The sequence below is a fragment of the Amphiprion ocellaris genome, chromosome 10 (assembly GCF_022539595.1).
Source record: "Amphiprion ocellaris isolate individual 3 ecotype Okinawa chromosome 10, ASM2253959v1, whole genome shotgun sequence".
NCBI classification, from domain to species: domain Eukaryota; kingdom Metazoa; phylum Chordata; class Actinopteri; family Pomacentridae; genus Amphiprion; species Amphiprion ocellaris.
Genome location: NC_072775.1, coordinates 10,702,124 through 10,724,616, shown reverse-complemented (window position 1 = coordinate 10,724,616; position 22,493 = coordinate 10,702,124). Strand labels below are relative to the sequence as shown.

The 22,493-nt window shown below is 41.1% G+C and overlaps 2 protein-coding genes across 5 annotated transcripts; one reads left to right on the top strand and one right to left on the bottom strand.

Annotated features, from left to right (window-relative positions):
* The first annotated feature begins 946 nt into the window (after positions 1-946).
* LOC111585403 (sentrin-specific protease 5-like) lies at positions 947-8,709 on the top strand. 4 transcript variants are annotated; one of them, XR_008603042.1, is made up of 12 exons: positions 947-1,123; positions 2,459-3,584; positions 3,665-3,770; positions 3,847-3,994; positions 4,124-4,171; positions 6,641-6,718; positions 6,875-7,012; positions 7,110-7,193; positions 7,279-7,329; positions 7,428-7,606; positions 7,789-7,897; positions 7,978-8,709. XR_008603042.1 is itself a non-coding variant. In XM_023294878.3 (10 exons), the coding sequence occupies exons 2-10, from the start codon at positions 2,747-2,749 to the stop codon at positions 7,542-7,544; spliced, it is 1,608 nt and encodes a 535-aa protein (XP_023150646.2). In that variant the 5' UTR covers positions 947-1,123; positions 2,459-2,746; the 3' UTR covers positions 7,545-8,709. The 4 variants fall into 4 exon arrangements, 1 of the variants encoding a protein (XP_023150646.2); XR_002747824.3 differs by having other exon boundaries at positions 7,789-8,709; XR_008603041.1 differs by having other exon boundaries at positions 7,428-7,897.
* Positions 8,699-20,598, bottom strand: LOC111585407 (protein crumbs homolog 1-like). The gene is made up of 8 exons (XM_023294884.3): positions 20,442-20,598; positions 19,178-20,149; positions 16,791-17,341; positions 16,320-16,485; positions 13,063-13,960; positions 12,936-12,977; positions 12,693-12,815; positions 8,699-11,163 (listed from the first exon to the last, which is right to left on the bottom strand). The coding sequence occupies exons 1-8, from the start codon at positions 20,488-20,490 to the stop codon at positions 10,911-10,913; spliced, it is 3,054 nt and encodes a 1,017-aa protein (XP_023150652.1). The 5' UTR covers positions 20,491-20,598; the 3' UTR covers positions 8,699-10,910.
* Between the last annotated feature and the right edge of the window lie 1,895 nt (positions 20,599-22,493).

Sequence of the window (22,493 nt, the reverse complement as noted above, 5' to 3'; positions counted from 1 at the left end):
TGTATATATATCCTGTACTTCAAACATGAAAACAGAGCCAAGTCAAACATCATGATTACCCCTCCTGACTCCTGTGTCACGTGTCTGCTTTAGGATGACTGCCAAAACAAACGTAACCTGACAAAGTCTGGCGTGGTAATGATCAGCCACTAGTTTAAATCACTCTTTATGTGAGACATCTGCAACTAATATCTGCCCTTTTAATTTAATAGCTGTCCCCAGATGAGGCGTACATGCTTCTTAAATGAAATATCATGCAAATGTGTGAGGAGATTCACCTTCAGACCCTCATATTGTATAACCAGCTGTCTCTGTCCACAGAGGTCAGATTGAGAGGTCAGCTACAGAGCTGGGCCTCACTGTCAGCAGCGATTCAGGAACTTGCTCAATGACACTTCAGAAAAGAGGATGTTTGCAGGGGAGGCACAGTTTAGGGACAGGGACTCTAGCTGATACAGACAACATATTTGCTCTGTATTGGACCATCTACACAATACACTAGTGTTACCCCAGGTCAGGAGCAGGCTACAACCAGACATACTGATGAGAGGGTTTCTAGTGGAAACAGCATTTTCCTCAGGACAAGGACATCCGTGTTATATCCAGTATTTCTGTTTGTTTGAGTTTTCTGATGAGACAGTTTTTTCCCAATCTGTCTAGGTTCCCTTGATGGCTTTTCCAGAATATATGGAAGTTTCATACCTCTACAAAGGAATTATATGTTAAGTAACCTGAAGTGTAGATGAAAATAAATGTCATGTTGTACATGTAAGTTGATTGTCCCTTATTTTGTCAGAGAATGTGTGTATTTTCAAATCAAAGAATTTTAGGTCTGCACCTGCCAGTGGAACATCTCGCTAAGAGTAGGCATCATCCCCCCGCCCCCTTAACTTAGTAAAATATGATTGGTCGGGGACATAGTGACGTATTTCACATGCGACTCTTTGTGCGCAATGGACTGTGGTGGACACTGGATGCTAAATACGCTGCTGATTCAGAGAGGGAAACATCTTGTTATGAATAAAAAATGCAGTAATTATTCAATAAGCAGACACCGGAGACCTTTGTCAGACATAAACTCATCCCGCTCAGAGGACTAACGGAGACAAACGATTCAGTAACGGTAAGACTGAGTGTGTGCAGCTAGCAGCTCAGCATTAGTTGCACCCAGTTGTTGTGTCAGCAGCTAAAGAGCTAATTTAGCAAAGGTCTGTGCCTGAAGGGCATAAAGTCAAGCTGGCAAAAAACAGAGTGCCGTTTGGTCTGACAGCCTGGAGGGAATCAGATATTATTGTTTGTTAGCATGTGTACTTGTTAACACAGGTCTCGCTGTGTCATGTGACAAATGTGTTTGTTTCTCTCTTGGTCTTGTAGCTTTTGAAGTGTAAATCACTTCTGAAAGCAGCTGTGCACATGTGACGCATTTTTTTTTTTAAAGCTGCAGAACATGACCTGATTTCAAACCCTTAAAGGATAAATTATACTAGTGAAATCTACTTGAGTGATGACACTTTATGACGTTGCAGCACTACTAAGTTAATTGCTGCTGTGCACCACCTAATAAACCAATAGTCATCCCGCTCCAATTCTGCCGCCTCACTGCTTCTAGATGAACCACTTAGAAAGAACAGTTGCCTCCAGTCATATAGGTTTATTCACTTTACTAAAGCTGCTTCTGCTAATTCTGAAATGTTCTGCTATTTACTGCTAGAGTGAACACAAGAGTCTTCATGCATTCCCAGAAAATTGAGGAACTGAAGGTCCAGCGGGTTATGTTTTTTAAAAATGTCATTGTTGCTACAACATGCTAATGTGGATAACATTATTATAAGCTTTTCATATTTTGTACACAGATCAAAGTTATGTGGAAACTGTAAAGATGAGGGGTGTTCAGAGTTGGTGGTGGGTTTAGGAGCAATTTAAAAGCAATAAACATGGTGGGTTACTGTGTTTCCATCTTGTCTGTTGTGCTTCAGTGCAAGATTAGCTCGGCCAGTGTTTCCATCTGTTTGCTAATCATCAATTTAATAATCAGAATCGTTTACTTATTTTTCTATTTCTTTTGTCAGACAGCAGAACAAGTGTGAAGCAGAGACTAAAGTGCAGTCCATTAAGACTACATATTGACTGCAGTTACTTAAGAACCATTTGCAAGGTGCTGCTTTCTGTGGGAAACGATTGCTCTGAGAGAAAGTGAGAAGCGATAGAAAGTTCTGGTCTTGCACACACATTCAGGTCTCTTAACTGCCATGCAGTCAGCTGTTTGCTTCATTCAATCACTGATGTATAGAGAGTCTTATTCCTAGAAGGTGTGTGGACAGCAGCAGCTCACCTGCATTTAAACCTGCAGACAATGAAACGGCCTGTTGAGAACAGGACTGAAACCAGGAGTTATACAGCCATAAAGAAATGAACATGGTAGCCATGTTTCTAACAACACATTGATTCTTTATTGTAGCTGATGTCCAAACTGTGCAGATGAAGTCACGAGAAGCCAAGGCACAGATGACGACCCCCTAACTAAGCTATGAAAATCCTGTGAAGCTGTGGGTGAACCTTCAGATACTTCAGCATCCAGCGCTACTCTTCACCTTTTCACTTTTAATTTACGCTGGCACAGCCGGTAAAAGCTGACCTGAAGTATCAACTGGAAGCTAAATCTGAGACGGTGGACCATTACCTGGAAATTAATTATCTCCCAGATGCAAAGAATAGAAATTAAAATAAAGTTTCAGTACTGTTGCATATGAATCATCTGACTCCCACCTGCCCCTCCAGCAGACAAAAGGTTTCCTACAGCTCCATGATCACATGTGAGTCTCCATTGTTCAGTTTTTTCAACCTGTGCCAGATGCACCAAACACACAGCCAGAGAAGCAAAGCAAAATGCTTGAAGAGGAGGAAGGGGTTCACTTCTTCAATCAAGGGAGTATCTCATCTGTCCAGACGGGCCAAGAGACGCTTGTATTGTAAATTACAACTTTGGATGTGGAGGAAGCGGAGAGAAAAGTGCCGTTTTGGGATATTCCAAGGTAAAAAACGGATCCACTCTGGCTCCAGCCCCTGCCTTGGTTTAAAGACAGAGAGAAGTAAAAGGAAAAGTCCAACGTACCAGACACTAAATGGAGAAAACTCACAAGTAAGAGCATCAGCCCTTGTATTAGCTCTTGGACGTGATACTGGAGGTTCAGAGGACACCTTCAGAATGCAGAATCGCTTCTTAAAACTGACTAAATCTGACGGTTTGTCAGGAACGTTCATTGATTCGGACACAAATGTTCCTGGCACCATCAGTCAGACTTTACCAACAGCGAGTAGTGAAATTACTGGCACTTTAAAACAAACCGTCAGACCCCTGCTGAGTACAGCCAGTGATGGGTGTGAAGGTAGTACACAGTTAAAGGTACCAAGAACAATGACGGCACGCAGACTTGAGGCTGGCGGTCCATCAGAACACCACATTTCTGTCACTGTACGTCAGGAGCAGACGACACACAGAGATACTGATGGGAGAATCAGCTGTAAACACACAGCATCTCCTCAGAGTGACATCAGTCTCAAAGCACTGACCCAGGACATCCATGGTATGTAAAGTTTTATCTTGTGGTTTACTTTGTCTAATTTCACAACTATTTGTAACGACAGAGTTTCCGTGTTTCTCTAGAGTTTCTCGATGACTTCTACAGAACATATGGAAGTTTCATCCCACTACAGAAGAGCGACGTGTTGAGGCATCTGAAGAGGAAGTTTAACAGTCATTGGAGCGACAGGTGACTCTTGACTCGACAGCGGTAGTTCTTTTGTTTGATTTGTGGCCCTAACCATTTTCTCCTCTTGCCCGTTCAGGAAGAACATCATCTTCTCTGAAGTTACCAGATATCAAACTGCGATCGTTCAGAAATCTGCTCCCTCTTTCCAGGTGGTTTACAAGAAACACACACTGACACTGGATGATCTGTTGACTCTGGCAGATCAGAACTGGCTCAATGACCAGGTTATTATCGAACACACCAAACATTACAGGAAGGTTTTTGAGTAGAATGATTTACACGATGAACAGAGGCCTGAATGTTGCTGCTAAGTGTAACTTTCAGATGATTTGTTGTTGTTGTTCCTGCTTAAGGTCATGAACATGTATGGAGAGCTGATCATGGAGTCCTCCCATCACAAGGTAATGCAAATGATGTGAAGGTGGAAAGCTCTTTTTTCATTAAAGTTTTGAGGGACATGAACAAAAACACACAAGGCAGAATAATTCAGTAATACAGTATAATAAAAGGTCGACATGTTTACTGGGCATGGTTGGATCTTCCTAATTTCTGTTGGCTTTTGGCAGTGAAATAGGCAATAACATGAACACGTATGTAACTGTTAGTTTAGACTTGTGGGTGTTTGAATCTCAAACCTAAAGGAAAAATCTGTGTGCTGTCAGACATAGATTCTGCTTTCTTTAGCAGCTGTTTATGATACAACCCAGACTGTTGAGCACCTGTGATTCTGCTGCAGACCTTGATCACCTCAGTTGGTGCATTTTATAATTTTAGATTGATTGAAGCATACCAGCGTACCAGGACTGATAGGACAGAGATAGAGTTAATAAAATATTGCTTATAATTAAAAGAATATTTGGACATTTTGGGAAATGCACACATTTTCTCTTTTGCCAAGAGTGGGATGTAATGAAATTCAATTGTCTGGGTTCTCATCTGTTTACTTTAGAATTAAATAGTCTAATTACTGATGGTAAGAAAGATTTTCTGAATCTTTCTGTTCTGCAGCGCAGGGATAGGAGCCGTCTACCACCGATGTTTTGTTGCTCATTGAGGCAGATGTGAAGTGGATGATCCGTGTTTGTCAGAATGGCTTCCATCTTGCTCAGTGCACGTCTCTCCCTCCAATGTGTTCAATCTGATTCCAACCACAGAGCCAGCTTTTTGAACCAGTTTGTTCAGATGCCTTACATCCTTGTGTTTTATACTGCCTCCCCAGCAGTCTACATTTTTAGACCAGTCCAACTTATTATCAAGGTGGACACCTAAATATTTATACGATGCCACCACCTCGATGTCCACACCACAAGTGTTCACTGGCTGAAAAGGGGATTTGGATCTGCAGACATCTATGATTATTTCCTTTGAGGCGTTGAATAGCAGGCAGTTTTTGTGACTCCAGTCACTGAAGGCACTTATCAGATCCCTGTATTCGGCTTCATGTCCATTTCTGATACATGCCACGATAGCAGTGTCATCAGAGTATTTCTGAATGTGGCAGAACTCAGTGCTGTATTTGAAGTCTGAACTGCACACCTTCTACTACTACTGCAGCACCTTCCACCTAACATAAATAACCAACAGTTATCACACATTGCTCTGCACCAAGTCTATAATTCATATCAAGTAGCAACGTGCAGCCATGGTTAAACAAAGCGATTATGAAGATAGAAGCAATAGTTCTTTTATCTCATAGAAACGTCTGTTGTTGTGACTCAGTCCGCCTGCTAAGGGCCAGTGATGATCAGGCAGCTTCGTCCAACATGTAGTCAAATATCAATTCTGGATCAAACTTGGAGTCTTCAAAAAGTTTTCAGGAAAGAGTCTTCAAGCAGTCTTCAGAGTCTGATGCGAGTAATGTTTATTCAATACAGAGGTTGTAAGAACAAACATGAGCAAAATCTCGAGATTTTAACTGCTGAAACAAAGCATTGCATCAACTTTTATATCTATGCAAATTCCTTCTAAACACACCTCTTCCGCCCTGGAAAGCCACAACCCATCATCTTAAGATCCAATTAGGATGCCCCTGAAGTAGTCATACCCAAAGTTGGATCCCCTCCTCTTTTTTTATTTCTGCTAGGTTGGCATTATTTCTGCTTAGCTCAGCGTGCCCTGAGTTTCAACTCACGAGCGTCGACGTAGAGAGGACATGAACTTCCTGTCTCATGCCTAATATGGGCGCTCATGGGCTTCCATAGGGTTCCGCTGGGTTGCCACTTTCCACAGGATTATTTAGTGCACTCATAACTTCAGTTGACCTGCTGGGTCTCCCCATCTTATCTTTGTTAGCTCTTAAATTTGATTCACACATTCCACTTTGTCTAATTTTATCTTTTGTTCAATTTTAAACCACAACACTGTGCTTCTGAATGTAGACCCCCTGACAACCTCCGTAACAAATGCTTTTCCCCAACATGACTGCAGACACAGTTTTTACTATAAATATCTGGTGTAACCTGCGATTGCAGCAGATTAGACTGAATTAACCCACAGTGACTAAACTGCACAGAGCTGCTGCAGTACTTGTAACCTAAAATGTCTCTGCTTGTCGTGTTTCATGAGAAACATGAGAAAATTCGACCCAGAGAAACTACATTTTCTGCCTATATTTTTGATTTCTTATTTTATAATCTCATGTATTGTAATTTTGCAATTTTTCTCATAAATTAATGACTTGAATCTTACTTTTTAAAAATATATTATTACACCATGTAAAGCAAAGTATTTAATTTTATGTTATTTTTTTTTCTTTTTACCTTTTGTATGTTTGAGCGGCAAAATCTGATTAAAATTAAAAACACACAAAATAGCCTAAATGTCTATTTCTGAATTTTGTAACTTTAATCTTCTTTCTGCTCCACTTCTAGGTCCATTTTCTCAACAGCTTCTTCCACCGACAGCTCATGACCAAAGGATATGATGGTGTTAAGAGATGGACAAAGCAGGTTAGGTCTAAAATGGAAAGGATGTGATAACTTATTAGTATTTGTTAAAAAAAAAAAAAAAAAAAGATTCATCTTGGAAGCAAATGAAAGAATAAATCATCTTTTAAGTCCATGTTATCAAATTATGGTAAAAAGTAGTGGATCTGCCCTGTCCAGGTGGATTTGTTTTCTAAGAGCCTTCTTCTGGTGCCCGTCCACCTGGAGGTTCACTGGTGTCTGGTGACAGCTGACATCGTCAAAAAGAAAATCTGCCTTTATGACTCTCAAGGGAATGCCCTCCAGAAAGTTGCAAGGGTAACGATAAATTTACGTATATTTTGTATGCGATGTTCCAGCTGCTTTACTAAGGAGGTATTGATATGTTGAACCTGTTTTATTTGATACTTTTCAGAACATCCTGAAGTACTTGATGACAGAAGCGAAAGAGAAGCAGCAAACAGCTTTCGAAAACGGTTGGGTGGTGTCGTTTGATGAGGTATGTTTGTCTTCCTGAAATGTCATCTGCTGGAGTTTTACTCTCGCTGACTTGATGTTTTGTCTCCCCCTGCTGTTTGACACAGAAAATCCCACAACAGACCAACGAGAACGACTGTGGAGTCTTCGTCTTGGAGGTGTGTTGTGATTTTCAAGCTTTACATCTTTGAATTTAGTGAGATCCAATCCAGCTCTTCACTCACAACATTATATTGTTTTTTTTTTCTTTTTGCAGTATTCTAGATGCCTTGCTCTGACCAGACCGCTCCAGTTTTCACAGAACGACATACCAAAGATACGAAAGAGGATCTACAAAGAACTCTGTGATTGTAGGCTCCATGAACAGGACTGACAAGTTGTTTACAGCTGTGTGTGTTCATTGGCGACGAATGATTTGTGCTGCTACTGATTAAGGTATGAAATGTCTCGCTTGTTTCTGTGTCGGGTGTCATTGTCAGCTCCATAGCAGACTTACAGCACTGTGCTTAGTGCAGTGCGTAGTCTATGTGTAACCCCAGCAGTAAGGACAGTATCTGTCTTTACATGGTCAGCCACAGCATTAAAACCACCCGGGTGTTATTGTGTCATCCCAACAGATGCTCCATCAGATTGAGATCTGGCGAATTTAGAGGCCAAGTCAACACTTTGAAGCACTTTGTCGTGTTCCTCGAAACATTCCTGAACAATATTTGCAACACTGTTAAGGTAGGTGTCAAAGTAACATCCACATGAATGCATTGCCCAGAGCGTCACACTGCCTCTGCTGGCTTGCCTTCTTTCAATAGTGCATCCTGCTGCCGCCTCTTTCCGGAAAAAAAAACGCTCTCCCATTGCTTCACGGTCCAGATTTGATGCCCGTTGTAGGAGTCACAGGGTCCCTCTGTCCAGTCTGCAAGCTCATATGCAGCACGCTGTGATGAATTCTGACACTTTTTTTTTTTTTTTTTTTATCATAGCAGCATTAAGTTTTTCAGCAGTTTGTGCTATGGTAGCTTTCCTGTGGCTCAGATCTTAATGCTGCTCATTTTTTCTGCTTCAAACACATCAATTTCAAAACTCACTGTTCACGTGCTGCCTAAGATATTCCACCTCTCGTCAGGTGCCGTCGTTAAGAGATAATCAAACTCAGTCTGTCGGTGTTTTAAATGTTGTGGCTGATCGGTTTATATCCCGGTTCAGACTAAACCATAATCCATGTGTGATTACTGTATTTATATGATCACTATTTAATCAGGCATGTTAGACCTCAACATGAAGTCGTTTAAAGTGCACCAGCAGAGCCTTACTGAATCTGTCATGGCCCCCGTGTATGTTTAGGTGTGACTTGTTTTTTCTGTTAAAATATCTGAATGCCTTATTTGCACATTTTTACATCAAACCTGTTGTTGTTTGCAGCTTAGTTTACTGATTAACACCAGATGACTGAACTGAAGTCGTGCGTTTTGTTGTGTATTATTTCTGTTGCATAAGAAAAATGTGTATATAAGGTTTAAATTAAATGAGCCATTTTCCAAACATTTCAAGTTTATTTGATGTTTTCCTTTTAAATGTCAAGTACTGTATGCATTGCATGCAGAACAACCTTCATCAGATTATATGAGGGTACATAAATACATATAAACATCCAGCATTCTAACTACAGACAGGAATTTTCTTAATCTCCAGAACATTATAACTTTATGTCAGCAGATCCCTGAACAGTTACAAAAATGCACTGACGAGAAAGCAGTGCTCTAGATAAAAAGTGGACCTTTAAGGCACATGAAGAGTTCTCTAATGTGAGGTTTTCAGTATGAGACCCTGATTATTATACTGTGATAAACAATGTGCAACAAGTAATATTACCAAATACATTTCTATGTATGCTAGATGAAGTAAAATACAGTTTCACATATAATGTATATTCACTGCCACTGTTTTTCTATTCTGGTCTTGTGAACTCGCTCTTTGTGTTAATTAGGAGTCGACTGATTATTAATAATCAAGGAGACTGATAACTCGTATTTGAAACCGGTATATATCTTCAATAAAAATTAAAATCTTGTCAGAATTTGCTCATTAAAGTGCCTTTGTTTAAATGAAAAATATAAAATAAAAGTGAACTTTTAAGCATTTATCCATGATTGTTGATAGGCTGATACTGAAGATGTGTAGCCAGTTTGAGTTTCAAGTTCATTTTAAAATTAATTTCTCAGGAGTCGATTAAAAAAATAACAATCATATCAGCAAATATCAGATCTGATAATCAGTCAACCCCCAGTATTAACCGATTATTCTCAAGCTGAGATCAGAAAAACCTTCATGGGTATAATTTTGTTAAAATATGGTCACAACAGTCTCAACTTAAGGAGTGCACACTGGGAACAAGCCTCTTGTTTGCAGACAAAACTTGTATTCAGTGGTTTTGCAGTGATGATTATGTGAATGCTGCACTTGACAGTAAGTGTAATATAGATATACCTGTTTCATAGCTAAATCACAACAGGCCACGAAGTAGATTACTGGTAGACTGTCGGTGGAAATACAGCAATCGGGCAAAACATTAAGACCACATGCTTAATTATGTGTTGGTTCCCCTTTTGCTGCCAAAACAGCCCTGATCTGTCAGGGCATGGACTCTACTAGAACCCTGAAGGTGTGCTGTGGTATCTGGCACCAAGATGTTGTCAGCAGATCCTTTAAGTCCTTTAAGTTGCGAGGTGGGGCCTCCATGGATTGGACTTGTTTGTCCAGCACATCCCACAGATGCTCGATTTGATTGAGATCTGGGGAATTTGGTGGCCAAGTCAACACCTCAGACTGGTTGTCAGGGAATACGGTTTCCATGAAAGGGTGGAAATGGTCTAGAGCAATGCTTAGCTAGGTGGTATGTGTCCAAGTAACATAGTGCATCCTGGTGCCAAGTGTTTCCAAGGTAAGCGACGCACCCGGCCATCTATGTGATGTAAAAGAAAACGTGATTCACCACACCAGGCCACCTTCTTCCATTGCTCCATGATCTAGATCTTATTCTCACTTGTCCATTGTTGGTACTTTGGTCAGTGCACAGGGGTCAGCATGAGCACCCTGATTGATCTGCTATGCAGCCCCATACGCAACAAACTGTGATACACTGTGTATTCTGACAGCTTTCTATCAGAACCAGCATTAACATTGAGCAACAGTAGCTCATCTGTTGGATCGGACCACATGGGCCAGACTTCGCTCCCCACATGTATCAATGAGCCTTGGCCGCCCATGACCCTGTCGCCAGTTCAACACTAAGTGTCCTTGGACCATTTTTGCTAGATACTGACCACTGCAGACCAGGAGCACCCTACAAGATGCTCTGACCCAGTCATCGAGCCATCACAGTTTGGTTCTTGTCAAACTCGCTCAAATCTTTACAGTTGCCCATTTTTCCTGTATCAACACTGAGGACAAAATGTTCACTTGCTGTCTAATATATCCAACATACCAACAGGTGCCATGATCAGTGTTAATCACTTCACCTGTCAGTGGTCATAATGTTCTGCCTGATCGGTATATTTACTCACCACATCTATGTGGAAGACATTCATGAAGCTAAAACATGTTGTCGCTGTCCTCCAAGTGAACCACTGTTGTTACCAGTTGTGCATTCCATTATTTTTGGGGACTATAATGGGTTCTAAAGTGCTTCAGTGCGACATTCTACACCCAGTTTACTCCAGTTTCATCATATTACACAAAGACGGCTCTAATCATTGACGTGGAATCCCCACTCAATCTCTGGCTCGTCATCGAGGCGTATCACAAGGTAGGACACCAGCTGGAAGAGGTTCTGCCACAGGCCCAGGAAGAGGTACAGGTAGAAGTCGCTGACATCTATCTGACAGTGTATTCCTGAGTAGTTTAAGTCGCACACACACTCAAAGCTGTTCACGTAGTTGATACAGAAGCCTCCGTTCATACACGGGTCTGAGAGACATTCATCCACATCCTTCTCACACCTGCAGGAAAAATGAGAAGAAAGAATTATAGAACAAAAAACCATGTAAACTAGAGGCAGAGTAGAGTGTAAATAGTGGACCAATAGTTGTAAATGAAAAAAATTAGTGTTATCTTTCTGTAAATTTATTTTCAAAAGTCAAAATCTGGTCGTTCCATCTGAAAACATCAGCAGCCTTCTGGTGTCAACCATCACTGATTAGCTTGAAACTTTTTTTATAATAAAATATGGATATTTAAACTGGAATCTTTATGTTGATTTATCAAGTACTTTACAAAACAAAAGCAATAATTTTTTTAAATTGCCCATCGACCCACTTTCAGCCTGTTTCTTGAAATTCAAGGCTGTTTATGAACCACAAAAATTTGGGACTATTGAAGAAAAAAGCCTGAAATTTGCTCTGTTACTTTGCATCATGTCATTAATCCAGAATAATTCTTTCCTGAGTAATATTTGGGGATGTCTGTTTTACTTGGATTATGCTATCTAGCAATATTTTTGATTTTCAGTCATGAACTTCTTTTATTTTTATTTTTGCCCTCAAATATTTCATATTAAAAGACATTCCACATATTTTGTATTGGATTGCTGTGCTATGCAGCTACACATGGTTCAGAAAATATCACAAGCTGACTTCAGCCTAATATATATAAATATATATTTTTTTGATAATATGAGTTCAAAGATGGGACTTTTCATAACAGCTTCATTTTTTATTTCTTTTTTCAAGTCACTCTTAATAAGTGACTATTTGATCTACTTGTCCAATATTGCATACTTTGAATTGATGGAAAATTGAGAAATAAAATTCAGACTTTTATCTTTAATAGTGCTCAAGATATTATCATTCAGACATAGCGTCAAAATTCCATTTGTGAAAAAATGTGCTGAAAGTGGGTCGACGGGCAGTAAAAAAGAAAAGAAATTGGAAAGAATTTGATACATCAAGCTAAAATTTCACAGATACCATTTTAAATACCCATATTTTATGGTATGAAAATTTCTGTCAAATTAGAGATAGGTGAGAAGAAACTGTTTTAAACATTTTATATTTATTATTGACATTTTTACCCATGGCCCATCAGACTTCTGAAATCAAAGCAATAACGCACAGTGTCACTTTTAACAATGCTGCTTCTGTACAATCTCCTACCCATATTTATTCTATTTTATTGCTTTTTATTTGATCTCATTACCTCCTCACTGTACTGTATATATCTTGCCTCTTTTGCATGTGTTGAAATTCTTAATATAGCTCTGTTTTATATGTACATGTGATTTTGTTATGTATTTAGCTTGTTTCAATGCACTGTCCAGTGGCAGCTACTTATATTTTCATCATCCCCACATGTACGATGACAATAAAGCTATTCTATTCTATTCTATTCTACATGAGATGCGTTGACCTAATGAGAAACTTAAAATGCCCTTAACAGATATTTTTTGGCCACTTGGGGGCAGCAGAAATAAGATGCAGTGACATTAATTTTTAAATCCATGTAGGATTAAATATCATGATGCAACTCTTACCACTGTCCTGTAAAACCAGGCAGGCAGTAACAAGCGTTGTCTCCTTCAGAACAGTTTCCTCCATTAAAGCAGTTGTAGTTCCATCTGGTACCCTGGCATGTAGCTACAGGCAACTGAGGGAGTCTAGACGGATGGAAAAGTACAGCATATATTCATTCTAACTCAGAAATAGTGGAGTCATTGTTTACTACATTTAGTCAAACATTGGAAATTTTTGTTATTTTTTTTTATGAAAGTACTCACGGATTGGTTTCAATGTACCATGGGATTTCAGGGATTTTCTCACTGCAAGAGATAAAGTTTGTAAATCAGTACGAATTGTTAACCTTCTCTAGCTGTGTGCAGTCTCAGGTGTCAAAGATCAACTCACTCGCAGTATTGGCCGGTCAGATTCTGAGGACAGAGACAGGTGTAGCTCAGGAGGCCTTTGAGGCACGTGGCGCCGTGGCTGCAATTACTGTTTTCGCATATGTCAACTTCTGCCTCACATTGCTCACCGCTGTACCCTGGCTCACAAACGCACTTAAAACCACTCGGTAGGTTGGTACAGGCGCCATAGATGCAGGGGCTGGAGATGCAGGGGTCTGCTGGGTCTTTACACAGCGGTCCCGTCCACTCGGGGGAACAAGTGCACTGATGCAGGTCAAACAGGTCGTCACACAAACCCTCGTTCTGGCAGGGGTTGGGCGAACAAACTGTGGCTCCCCAGCAGCCGAATCGGGGAGCGGCGTTGCTGTTCATCCTCACAAACTGCTCCTCCTGAGGTCTGGGGAGGTTCAGCTCAGTATCCAGGTGGAAAGGAAGAAGAAGACCTCCGATCTCCACAGGACCCAGACAGCCAGACAGGTTCCCCCCAGAGTCCAGGCTCGGTCCCCCCAGGAAGACGTCTGCTCCCTCCCTGAGAAACCCCAGATCCCCTCCAGATGATTTGGACAACTCCTCCTTACCTCCATCCACAGCCATCATCCACTTGGAGTTCAGAGTCTGGTTGTCCATGCTGAGCTTCACCATGTGCCACTCTCCATCACTGATCGGACCTGGGCTTTGAACTGACACCGTGAGGGCATCTTTTTGGAGCTCCATGACCAGATGAGAGTTGAGAAGGTAGACAGTGAGGTAGTCTGAGTCCTTTTGTGCGTAAAGTAAAGTGGCAGCAGACTGTCTTGTGCGGAAGCTGAAGGAGATGCTGGTGAGACTGCGCTTGATGTTTCCATTGCTGTGGAAGTGCAGAACACTGCTTTCAAGCCGGAACGTCACATTAGACAAACCTGAAATAGAAAAAAGAAAAGATTTTTACTAATTATTGTAGTTTTACTTTTAATTTCCCATTCTTACAACTATCATGCACATTAAATCCTGTCACAACTTGTTTTTTACTCTTAAAGACCAACTTAAAACTGGGTAACGTACTATTTTTTCACATCATGTATCAAAACCTCCATAATAACCTTTCAGCATAATATAATTCAAGTGGCCTGACAGGAAACCAGACTTCTGATTCTCCTCTTGGCTGCAGGCTTTAGAAGATCTATCCCCTGACGGAAGACTTTAGCGAATCACGGGGCTTTTCACGCTGATCAGGTGAGAGAGTATAAACAGCAACAAAGTCCTTTGGAGGCTGAGGACGTGATGTTTTAACAGGTTTAATGACAAGCTTTCATTCAGCAGAGTGAGGAGAAAATGCCAGTGCGGGACTATTTGTGTCTTTGAAACACATGCATGTACCTCTGCTTGTGGGAGAGACTTAAAACAGAGAGCTGCATATTCTTTCTATTTATTTAGCCTTTCTGGATCCCTGCTTACTGCAGCTTTAACAGTGGTGCTTGCTGCTTTTGCTGCCTGGTGTAGCTGAAAGTTTCAAGCCTGTTACACCCCACAGATGATACATTTCAGATATCTACAGTGTCATTCTGACTGGTTAAAATGAGTCAGAGATGTCTGCAAGTTAGTTTTGACTGTTTAAACCAACAGATATCTTAAAGGTCTTTCTGACTAGTATGCATTGTTGTGCATGATGCTGTTCACGCAAGGCTTCTTACTGGATATATGGTCCAAGAAAGCATTTAAAGAGTGTCAGCAGCAGTAACTGTGGCTGGTATAGTGGAGAAGATAGTGTGAGCTTCTCTTGTGGTAGAATACGGTTCCGGTTGCAGTGCCATAGTACGTCCTACTCGCTGTAGCTGCTGTTCTAACTACAGATACCTGCAATATCATTTTACCTAGTCAAAAGTCTAACTCAAAATATCTCTAATTACATTTTGAGCAGGCAGAACTCCAATTTGGTGGAGATTTTGCAACTGAATTGTAGATATTTTGCAGTGAAACTATGTGAAAGAACTGTAAATGTGATGCAATTTGTCATAGGATGGCAGCTTCATCTAACAAAAGAAAAGGATATTAGATTTTTTAAAAAAAACAAAAACAGCCTAAGATACTGCTCCCTGCACAAAATGGAGAAAGTGACTACAAGTGTTGGACTCTTTGAGTTTGTTGCAAAACAAATGAGGATGTAGATATCTGGAATTCTCTTTTTGAGTAAGCTTAAGTTAAGGTTTAGATGTTAAATTTCACAAAGTCTGGAAAACTATCATTAAATGTGGAATATGCAAATTCTGGTGAAATGTTATTGATATATAGATACTTAGCATATTTAGGTGAACCAGATTTATTCATCCTTTGTCCAAGTGCCATACACAGTTATTAGTTTGCCCAGAATTAGCTGGAATAACATTGTGTGGATCGGTAAGCCACATTAGTTGCTTCTCATGTACAGAGCAAGGATTGTATCAAATATTTTGAGAGAACACAAAGCGGGTGGCTAGTGGACTGGGAAGAGATAATCGTTGAATCTGATAAAAAAAAAAAAAGTATTGGAGTAAAATGACTTTTGCTTAAGAGTTTAATGCTCAAAAACTCCAGATTGTGTGTGTTTGGTTTGATATGACAGCTGTTCATATTGGTACATAGCAATCTGCGCTCTACTCAATTTAAACCATGTCAACCATGGACAAAAGTAGAATTACATAAATCTCTAATGTGGAATAACCAAACTGTCCTCATCTTGAAAAAATAAATCTGTATCTTTATTTACTAACCCATCAGTGAAAGTTCAAAGCTGTTTTTTAGGGACCTTAAAACTGTACAACAGAAAAAAACTAACTGTAAACCTGCCATGTGACCTGTTACAATCGGACTGGCACCTTCTCTGGATCAACAGCTCGCTTCATGTGACATCTCCAGGAAGACTTGTCATCATAAAGTTCCCCAGGCATGTGGCGGTAGACTTAATCTGACCAGGGATTACCACGTCTTAGAGGAATCCCATGCAGGAACCCTGCCTCAACTCTGTTCCCTTCTGTAACCAGCAGCACGGTAATTAATCAGTGTCTGCACCGTTGACTGCCCTGAATGAACCTGCAAAGCAGCACTGGAAATCTTCCTTATGTTTTTCTGTGTGAACAGGAATAGAATCTCTAGCTGTAGACGGTTCACTATTTATAGCACAGACCCGACTCCTTTGCCATTTTTAGAAAGTCTTCATTATTCCCTGGTCATGTATTTTTAAAGGCAAAATTCTTCATAGGACAGGAATAGTGAAACACCAGGTTGTGATCTGAGGATACTTACACTCAAAGCCTTGAGAGAGGGGCTGGCAAACAGCAGTGGCAGGGCAGGGAGACAGCTCGCACCATTTCACCTCCTCACAGCGCTGCCCTGCAGTACTGGGGGGGCAGTTGCAGATGAAATCGTCCCACATGGAGTAACACACTCCCCCATTGAGGCAAGGATTGATCTAAAGTAGAGGACATGATATGAATCAATGAAATAATGTTCATCTAGATTATCTATTCAATTCAATTCAATTTCATTTATATAGCGCCAATTACAATTCAAATTGTCTCAAGATGCTTTACAGAACCCATATGCCTGAACCCCTAGAGCAAGCCCTAAGATGACAGTGGCAAGGAAAATCTCCCTTTTAACGGGAAGAAACCTTAAGCAGAACCCGGCTCATAGGGGAAGACCCATCTGTCGCTTGCCGGCTGAGTTGAGAGGAACAGAAGATTTATCTAGGACAATGTAATCAGTGTAACTCACAGCGCAGGCGTTGTCACTGCTGCATCCTTCTGCAACACCGATGACCTCCTGTAGGTTGTACGACTCCACTGGAGTAGCTATTGGATAGAACTGCAGGCGTTTGCTGTTAATCCTCAGGTCCTGCACGCATCCCTTAAAGTAGCCACCAAAGGAAGCTGAGGCCCTTGAGTCTGGAAGCCCCCCAACAAACACCAGATCTCCAGGATGGACTTCCACGTGCCTGATGGGCATGAAGCCCTGGTTTTGGGCTGACTGGAATAAGGTGGCTGCCGTTCTTTCCAGCTTCAGCGTCACCAGGTGGAAGTGTCCGTCACTGACCGCACTCCGACCGACGAGGGTCTCAAAGTTGTTGATCTGAATTTTCACCCTGCCGTCTTCCAGCCACAGGCGGAGGTACTGGCTGGTGCTGTTGGCCAGGATGAGGAGGAGGCCGCTGGACTGTCTGGTGCGAAGGAACATGGATATAATCAGGGAGTCACCGGGGTCGTCGTCTAATGAGAATACAGCGTAACTCTCCAGGTCATTGCTCCCAAATCTTGCAGTGATATATTCTGTGAGAGAGTGAGAAAGAAAGCCAAACCAAGTCAAACAAAACCTGGAGAAAGGAACATTTTAAATCACTTCTTTACTGAGAATTAGAATAAATATCAGTAATGCTCTTGCAGATGGAGACCTCAACTTGAAGTGTCTAAACAGCAAGTTGGATTCTGTCTCAAGTTGAAATCAATCTACCTATCAAGCTCACTAATTAACACATTCTGTCTTCATAAGACAACAGTTTTACAAGTGTTGGACTATTTCTTGGCAGGGAGCATTTCACTTAACCCTCCTCCAGAAAGAAAGTTTTCCTTAAAACAAATAAAACATATGAGTTTTGTGCGATTATCAATCTTGTGGACCTACTGTGAACTATTTTGTTTCAACCACACTCTGTTCATTGAAAGAAGTAGCTCCTGAGGCTGCCAACCAACGAAAGTGCCTCAGGGTGGCATAAGTCAATAAGACTCCCTGATTTGGCAAAGCTGAACGTATCAGTTCCTGCACCCCACGTTTTCTTAATCCCTGTCGCAGGTGTTGCTGAATACGTTCTAAATGCATGACTGTTTGGCTGGACTCTGAGCTATTTCTGCTGGCTCCTTAAGCTCCTTTAAAGTGTACTGATTAACTTTATCGTGCAGGGTGACTATCTGCAAAGCTACCCATTGAGGCTTCTGCAGTGACACGAGTGAGCATGAACTTGACTCGACCTGATCCCACCTATATAGCACGTCTTTAAGTAATTCTGCCAACGGAGGCGTCATTTGCCAAGGTGAACATGCTGTGATCACACACACACACACACACACACACACACACGCACACACAAACAAGCACACACACACACACACACACACACACACACACACACACACACACACACAAACAAGCACACACAGCGTCTGTAAAGCATTGAAATAAACACATCAATATTTGCATGAATCACGTTAATATTCTTCTGGGGAAGGCTTTCATTTTCAGTACCTGCACTATATTGAAAGCTCTTATTTTTACTTTGCGCTCCAGATTGAGACATTTCTTCCATAAAAAAATGACCCCATACTTAGGATTCATTATGACTAGCAGCCATTGAAATTGTGAGCAAAAGATTAATTGAGTTAATGTAATTAAAGAGCCACAAGGACTGTGCAGGGGGGAGATCGGGGTTGATGGACAGGTCCACAAAACACAGCACTTGCCCAATATAGAAACATTATTTTCTTCAACCCTGACAGCTCCACAACCATAATTGCCTTTTTAAAAATTACAAACATGAAACCAAGATGCTTTTGTTTCAACCTAAACTCAGATTTTTCCTGAAATCAAACCAAAATACATATTTTTTGGGGCTAAAATTTAAACCACCACTAATCAAAAAAACATTTCCATATTTGCAATATTTGATTTTTATGTACGATATTTAATATCATGTGTGATATTATTTTGCTACCTTAGTATCATTGCCTCTATTCCTTATTACTTTTCTACTCAATAACCTTGCTTTAGCTTACGTGTTTTATTTCTGCACCTATATTGTATTGATTTTCTATTAGACATTACATTTCTTAATGCAATATAATTTTGTTTTTGGAGCAATATCTGGCCAAAAAATCTTTTTTTATCATATTGTATTGTATTGTAATCTATTCTGTTCTACATTTGTATTTTTTCTATATAATTTGCATATTATAAATATGTGGGTGGTGGAGTCAGTGCATTTTTCAGGGAAAGTTGTGGCATATAAGAAGAATAACTGAGAACTAACCACTTAAGGAATATATTTTGATACATATGTTCTAGTTGACATTTGGAATGGCATGTGATGGTGTTACTGTGTGTTTATGTCTTACCTTCAGCACAGTTGTTTCCCTCATATGGCCTGTGACATTCACACATGTGCCTCCTCCAGCCTTGGCTCACACAACGTCCTCGGTTCTGACACGGACTCTCGATGCATTTGTCTTTGTCGCTGCATCCCACCGTCATGTTTGCTTGGACTCCTGATTCTTCTGGTGCTTTAACAGGCAGCACCAGATGTGAGTCCACAAACACGTCTCTGAAGCAGCCCAGAAAAGCAGGCGGGTTTTCTGCTTCATCCACCGCTCTGCCCAAAGTCCAATTCCCTCCGACTGACCCGATGAAGAGGCTCTGACGAACAGCTCCTGGCTCTGGCAGAGTGGAAGCTTGTTCAAGCAGCTGAACTTCACTGCTGGGGTCTCTGGTGCAGCTTCCTTCAGCGCACAGCAGCCTGATGAGACTGACCACGCCGCCCAGCGATGCTTCAACCGTGTGCCACTTGTTGTCGGTCAAATACTCTGGAAGCTCTTGAACCATGGTGCTGGAACCTTGACCTCTCAGGCTGAGGAGGCAGAGGCGTCCATCCACGAGCTCGATGCTGAGGAGCAGGTCGTCCACTCTGCGCTGCAAGAGAGTACCATTCGCTCTGTCTGTCTTGAAGCTGAACGTGACATTAAGAGGGGCTTCTGGGTCCAGCAGCTGGGTCTCTATGTACATGTAGCCTTGGGACTCAAAGGAGAAGATGGTGGGAGTTTGGCATTTGGAGCCTGTGAAGCCTGCAAGGCAGATGCAAGTGTAAGTGTGATGATCGTTTACGAGCAACGGAGAGCATATTCCTCCGTTCTCGCACTGGTTGCCATCGCAGCCTGAAAGTGCAACTGTGCAGTTCTCGCCGCCATATAGGCGCCCACTTTGGCTCTGCTGGGAGCAAAGGCAACGGAATCCTCCATTGTGGCTCTCACACACACCACCATTTTGGCATGGCTGCTGGTCACATCCATTGATGTCGTCACCGAACAAAGTGCCTGCAGACCATCACAATTCATTAGAACTTTTAATACATGCATATATGTACAAACAAAGAAGGGAAGCAGGCCAAACTTGTACACATTCAAAATAGATAAAGCAACTGTGCAAACTTATGCTTTGTATTTCACTACAGACTTGTTGATCAGCTCAGCTAGTATTTCCACATATGACCATGTGAAATGACAATCAGAAAAATACACTAATTACCACCCTACTAATGCATGTATACAGGCTAAAACATATTTTATAATATCTGATTATAACATACATACTGTATCCAAATATTACCTGCATAAAGCAACAGTAGCATCCACACATGCACGCTGAATCTCAACATTGTCCTTTACAAGTCCTCAGAACTATTAGATTTTCAGAAAGATCTGCATTTTAGCTCAGAGACAGGAGGATAGTCGCGTGTGCAGCTCCATCTTCACCTCTGCTGCTCAACACTTCACTGAAATGCTTAGACCGCTGCATGCCAGATAGGAGGGATTAAGCTAATGCACTTACAATGTCTTACACATTAAACGTGTTGGAGAAGGGAGGAGTGCATCCAGCAGGCTAATTTGAGTGACTTCAAGCATGTTTCATAGACATGTCCTCTTATGTAAGTGATAGCACCGGGATGTGAGAGTTTTGGCATGAATGGTGGAGCAGAGGGACAACTGGAATTTACTTTCCTGTCGAGGGAAATATTCCTACAATTCACTTACACACATTAAAACATAGAAACAAAAGCATGTGTGCATGTTTGCACACATGTGATCTGCAGGTTGTGTCCTGACGGGAGCTGGCTGGACCAAGGCCCAGTCTTTTTAATGAAGTAAACTGAGGACAGTAATTCTAATCTGGGAAATATCTCTGTTCACAAGTATGAACTACAGATTGTGTCCTCAACTATTTGACTTAAGCTGGCTGGACCGAGGCCCATTATTTGAATGAAGTAAACTAAGGACAGTAGTTCTAATCTAGGAAGCACCTCAGCCACTAAAAACTCACAGACGTCATCACAAGTGATTCAGTCTTAAGGGTTCACTATTAACATCTAATCTTTTAGTGCCACTTAAGTAATGAATGTTGTGGCTCAGGTCTTCCAGTGACTACGGATGGCATGTTATTGCAGAGAGTACAGTTCCAACAAATAAGAAATTAAAAAAATAAATAAATAAATAAATAAAATCCATGTTTGTCATTGTATTGGAGCATATGGAGCATAGCTGGGATATTTACACACATATAAGATATCTATGTTGTCAAGTGTAGTACAAGATATGTAATGATAAATAATAAACAACACTATGCATAATACATTTTACGTGCACTGCTTCCACAACAAAAAAAAATACTCAGGTAGATTTCTGTATTGAAAATCTTATGTAAGGGAAAGTGTTTGGGATTGTACTATAAACAAAATGTACCTAAAGCTTAAAAACAGTGAAATGCAGCCCAAATTATTTCAGTCAGCATTATTAGAATTGTACAAATGAATTATTATGAACTACTAATAATGTTGTAAATGACTGCAGAGGTAATTTTAGCTTCTTTCTTTTTAAAGAGAATATAGAGTGTTTACATGTACTGAAAAAACACAGTATTTGATATTGTTGTTATAATTCTTTTAAAATCTTCATTTGTAGAGGAAACTGTAAGTTGTAGCAGTAAAACTGTCAGGGTTCCCTCCTCTGTCCCAGCTTCAGCCTCCACCTGACCTCCCTCATCCTCCCTCATCCTCCCTCATCCTCCCCCTCCTTCCTCCTATTCCTCTCTCCACCTTCCTGCTCTGTCCAGCTGTTGTTCATCACCAATCACTCATCAGCGGAACTCCTGGCAGCTGTGGTGCAGCACACCTGCTGATCATCTCCACCATAAAAGCTGGCTGCACACTCCACACCCTGCCAGATAGTAAACTCTGCTCATGTAGTCAGTTGTCTCGCCTTGCACTTTTTGCTAAAGTTCTCCATTGAAAAAACCTTGCCTTGACTGACCCTGGTTTTCCTGTTTAGCTCCGCTGACCCAGCTGCCTGGTTCCACCTGCTCTGCCCCCCCATATCCTGCACTCTGGATCCAGCCCTGACAAGACCTCCTCCCTCCCTCACCTTGGACCTGCCCCATTTCTCTTGCTGTTTATGTAATTTCTGCGTGTGCTTATACTGCTAACAAGAGAACTTGATTTATATGTGCTCACAGTCATCTCTGCTGCAGTTTTGCTGTGCTACTTAATGTAAAAATGTATTTATGTTTTAATTAACACTTTATTAAAGATAATGGCATATAGACGCAGGACACACAAAGATATACAACAGTAACAACACAAGAATCAGGGAAAGAAATGAGCAAATT